The sequence below is a fragment of the Puntigrus tetrazona genome, unplaced genomic scaffold (genome assembly GCF_018831695.1).
Source record: "Puntigrus tetrazona isolate hp1 unplaced genomic scaffold, ASM1883169v1 S000000150, whole genome shotgun sequence".
Classification (NCBI taxonomy): Eukaryota; Metazoa; Chordata; class Actinopteri; order Cypriniformes; family Cyprinidae; genus Puntigrus; species Puntigrus tetrazona.
In genome coordinates, this window is record NW_025047826.1 from 382501 (window position 1) to 387500 (window position 5000).

Consider the following 5000-nt stretch of genomic DNA (forward strand, 5'->3'; position numbering starts at 1 on the left):
TTTAATTTCCCATTTATTTGTCTTTTATTTTATTTAACATTTTTTACCTCCCTTCGTTTCAGTCAGATATATATTTATGTGCTAGTATGTTTTAATATAACACTAAACTGCCTTCATTCTCGTTTTGTTTCACTTTATTTATTTATGATAATGCTGTCCAATGATTAATCACCAAACAAAGTTTTTCTTTACATAATACGAGTGTGTGTACTGTGTGTATTTATTATGTAGATTAAAATGCACACATAAAGTATATATGTTAAAAACATATCCATACTGTATATATTTAATATATATGTATATGCATGTGTGTGCATTTATATACATACAACACACACACACATAGTTTATAAACAAAAACTTTTATTTCTGGATGCAGTTAATCACAATGAATAGTTTGATAGCATTAATTTGTTCATGTCTAACTCCCCTTTATTTTATTCATCTCATGCTTTTATTTTAATATTGCTGTTTATGCTGAGATTCTCTAGACTGTCTTTAGTAGTTTGTGAGTGTTAGTCCTGAGCGTGTGTGTGTCTGTGTTCAGTGACCGGTCCTCTGTCCGAGCAGCAGATCGCTTACGTCTGTCGAGAGATGCTGCAGGTGACACACACACACACACACACACACACCTTTATAACGCCACACACACTTCTGACACGCGCTCTCTCCGTCCGTCAGGGTCTAGATTATCTTCACGGACAGAAGAAGATCCACAGAGACATCAAGGTAGGGTCGTATGAACACACACACACACACACACACACACACACACACACACACACACACACACACACACACACACACACACACACACACACACACACACACACACACACACACACACACACACACACACACGCATCTGAATCTGTTCGTTCACTGACTCTGACTTTGTCTTTCAGGGGGCAAATATTCTCCTGAATGACCACGGAGAAGTCAAACTGGGTTTGTAGATGAGCTAAAAGGCTTCGGTGTGTGTTCTCCGTCTGCTCGTCTCACGCTTTCTCTCCGTTTCAGCTGACTTCGGCATCTCGGCTCAGATCACAGCCACGTTTGCCCGGCGCATGTCCTTCATCGGGACGCCGTACTGGTGAGATCCACCTCCGTCTGCGCTTCACGCTCCCCTTCGGCCTCGTTTCAGTTATTTCTGAATGTTCTGTAAGCCTCAAGTATTTAGAATATTTAAAAAATGTGTTTCCCTGCACGGAAAAATATTCATAGAATCTAGAATCCTGAGGTAAGTGCTTGCGGTCCAGCGACATTTAAACAAACGCTTTTAGTTAAATAACTTGCATTAATATTATCATTATTTTAATGTAGCTAAATTCAATTGTTTGCGACCGCTTACCTTTAAAAAAAGTATCATTTTTTTTCTGTGTGATTTGTAAACTTTATGGAAATGTTACAATTGTTGCATGTTTTTTTTGTTTAATATTCAGAAAAATAGTAACATTTAAAAAAAGACTAAAATGTTTCATGAAGGATGTATAAATAATATCTTTGTGCTATCGTTTGGAGAACATTATTACAGTTTTCAAGCTTAAAACGCCTCGCATCTCTTCAGAATATCACAAACACATCTGAAAAGCAGCCACTTTTTTGTGTTACAGAGAGTGTGTGTATTATTTCGTAAAAAAAGTGGCGTGTTAGTGTATGATTTTGCTAATTGTATATATATAATTTGCTTCTGCTAGATGTTGTGTGCAAATTGTTAAAAAAACTGTAAGCTGATTATACTAATCTTTCTATTAATGTTACCTGTGTTCATAATGTTGAGAGAATGTTGCCAGAATGAAGTTCTGAAGTTCAATCAGTAGGAAATGTCTTGAAGAACATCAAAGTCGTTGCTTCCCATGGAAAGCAGTGTAAGTGGTCAGAGGTTTTTCTGACCGCTCGAGGTGTTTGTGCTCAGGATGGCTCCGGAGGTGGCTGCGGTCGAGATCAAGGGTGGATATAATGAGCTGTGTGATATCTGGTCTGTGGGAATCACTGCCATCGAGCTCGCCGAGCTACAGCCGCCTCTGTTCGACGTCCATCCTCTCAGGTTCACGCCGACTCCACCTTCCAGTCTTTTAGAATCGGAATAAAAACCCCAGTAATGAAGATGATCAGCTTCAGGTCATCTGAGATCAGGAGGAGTGTGTCTCAGTAATGGAAGTGAATGGGTGCCGTCGGAATGAGAGTCTGACAAAAACATCACAATAATCCACAGCGCTCCAGTCCATCGGTTAAAAGAAAAAGAGTCGACTCTGAATCATTGAAACGAGTCGCTTTTAAAACGAATCCCAAGCCGTTTGATGATGGTGATGTCAACATGACATACTAGCATATCTCCGCCCCCTTGTTCATCTTTTAGCATTGGTCTGAATGAAAATGCGGATTCATTCTTCACCACTAGGTGGCTCTTCTGGATCGTTAACGTCGCTGTTTCCCTGGTAACGCTGTACACAAAGTAGCTTTTATTATGAAATAGAAAGGAAATCAACTAATCACTGCAAATGGAAGAATATTAATCGTTGAGCAAATTGTTTGGGAGTCGATGAGCAAATGAGATGAAAAGAAATGCATATTATAAATACAATACAATAAAAATGTTTTTTGTTCTTGTATGCATGTCAGCCTGTAATATGGGACCCCCAGAACCAAAATATCAACCTTGCATTACCCATAATAGACAAAAGACAAAATCTGACACAAATGCAGCATTACGTTTTAAACTATAATACATGTCTATAATCCATGATAACTCTTCCCAGCTCTAAATCAGACTCTCATTCTGACGGCACCCATTCACATCCATTACTGAGACACTGATGAAGACACACACTCATCCTGATGAATTGAGAAGGAGCACTTTCTCATTAGCAGAGCTATTCTATTGTATTTTATTCTATTGTACTCTATTAAGTCACTGTGAGAAATCTTGTCTCAGAGAAAGCTAACACTGTCTGCTCTCTGGTTTCTCAGAGTTTTATTCCTGATGTCGAAGAGCGGCTATCAGCCTCCCAAACTCAGAGACAAATCCAAATGGTGAGAGATTGAGAGGTTCTTTAGTAAAGCGTCCGGGTCTGAGCTCACACTGATCTCTGACTGATTGACGTATTTCAGGTCCACCACGTTCTACAACTTTGTGAAGTCCATGCTGGTCAGAAACCCAAAGAAGAGACCCAGCGCTAAAAAGATGCTGACGGTACGCTGCCAGCCATGTCTGTGTGTGTGTGTGTGTGTGTGTGTGTGTGTGTGTGTTTATATGAACTTGTATCATGTCTTGTTGCAGCACTTGTTTGTGACGCAGCCATCTTTAAGACAAGAATTAACCCTCGAACTGCTGGACAAACTCAGACACCCTGAGAAGCTAAAAGATTTACACATGGATGATGATGATCTGGAGGTACATACACACAAACACACACTTGAAGAAAGATAAATCTCAATCTTTAATATCTCAGCTGGTCTCATAGACAGCCATAGACTCCTTTGTGTCTGCTTTTATCTTTGCTTTTAACATCTGAGATGTTTTCAACAGAGCAGTAGCACAATATCAGGCCGAATTTCATGTTTGTTAAGCATATTTTGTCATTAGATGACTTTGAAAAAACACAAAGAGTCCACTGTTTGGCTCTTGAAAACAAGCTCGTGCTTGGAATGACTCGGTTGAATGAATGATTCAGTGACTCACTCTTAAAGAAAGCGGCTTGTTTAGCTCCTGAAAGAATCAGTGTTTGAAATGACTCAGTATTCAGTGACTCACTCATAAATATAGTCCATAATTTTTTTCCTGAATGAATCAGTGTTTTAGATGACTCGGTTGAATCAATGATTCGTTGACTCACTCTTAAAGAAAGTGGCTTGTTTAGCTCCTGAAAGAATCAGTGTTTTGAATGACTCAGTATTCAGTGTTTCACTCATAAACATAGTCCATAGTTTTTTTCCTGAATGAATCACTCATTTTCAGTGACTCACTCTTAAACATAGTCCATAGTTTTTTTCCTGAATGAATCAGTGTTTTGAATGACTCGGTTGAATGAATGATTCAGTGACTCACTCGTAAAGAAAGTGGTTTGTTTAGCTCCTGAAAGAATCAGCGTTTTGAATGACTCAGTATTCAGTGTCTCACTCATAAATATAGTCCATAGTTTATTTCCTGAACGAATCATTGTTTTGAATGGCTCAGTTGAATCAATGATTCAGTGACTCATAAACACAGTCCACCTGTCTGTCTCTTTCTCAGGTGATTGTCCCAAATTCGCTCAGAAGAATACACTCAATCAACAGACACAACCGGGCAGAGAGAACGAACTCAGACATCAGCTGTAAGACTCTGGTGTGTTCCCGACAGATACACACTCATTACTTCATCATTATAAAGCTGATTTCTGTGTTTCAGTGGAACAGATTTACACACAGAGACCCGTCGCTGGCAAACGAGAGACTCCAGAAGGAACGGTTAGTGTTCTGAGAGGAAAGAGCTGAGCTCAGTCTGTTTGAAGATAACTGGCTGCTTAAACACAAGGGATTATCCGTCCCAGCCCAACTTCCTGTTTTAAAAGGAACTGCAAAACCGCAGAGAAACAAACCACTTCATAGGGGGCCTATATAACCCATTTTCGTCTTTCTCTGATCATTCTCATTAGCTGTGCAGTTGCGTTCATAAGTTTACACACCCTTTGCAGAAAGTTAAAACACTTAGGTGTGCATGTATTTTAATCACATGGCGGACGTTGTGAGATATGTGTGTGATGTTTCTGATGTAGTTGCAGTCATCAGGAGGGCAGTGGACGAGTCCTCCAATCACGTCCAGGAGAAGGTAAGAGCTGACCTCACATTGGTTCACTCCTATACGGCTGATGCTGGTGATTTCTCACGATGAACTCTTACAGGGATGAGAGCGTGGACACCGATGACGATTACGACGACGTGGAAATGTAAGTTCTTCTGAAATCATAAACACAGCTGAATCAAATCCACATGATCCACCATTATTTTTTATATTACTA

At 39.7% G+C, this 5000-nt stretch overlaps 1 protein-coding gene across 2 annotated transcripts in view; it reads left to right on the forward strand.

Annotated features, from left to right (window-relative positions):
* The window catches only part of LOC122332953 (mitogen-activated protein kinase kinase kinase kinase 5-like), a 20561-nt gene that overhangs the window by 7514 nt on the left and 8047 nt on the right, over nucleotides 1-5000 (forward strand). The window contains exons 5-16 of one of the 2 annotated variants that reach the window (XM_043230427.1): nucleotides 548-603; nucleotides 682-729; nucleotides 906-948; nucleotides 1021-1093; nucleotides 1916-2047; nucleotides 2971-3033; nucleotides 3112-3193; nucleotides 3281-3394; nucleotides 4235-4316; nucleotides 4391-4449; nucleotides 4758-4810; nucleotides 4884-4928. In XM_043230427.1, the coding sequence (XP_043086362.1) occupies nucleotides 548-603; nucleotides 682-729; nucleotides 906-948; nucleotides 1021-1093; nucleotides 1916-2047; nucleotides 2971-3033; nucleotides 3112-3193; nucleotides 3281-3394; nucleotides 4235-4316; nucleotides 4391-4449; nucleotides 4758-4810; nucleotides 4884-4928 (850 nt within the window). Of the gene's footprint in view, nucleotides 1-547; nucleotides 604-681; nucleotides 730-905; nucleotides 949-1020; nucleotides 1094-1915; nucleotides 2048-2970; nucleotides 3034-3111; nucleotides 3194-3280; nucleotides 3395-4234; nucleotides 4328-4390; nucleotides 4450-4757; nucleotides 4811-4883; nucleotides 4929-5000 lie in introns of both variants that reach the window. The other variant, XM_043230428.1, reaches the window with a different exon arrangement.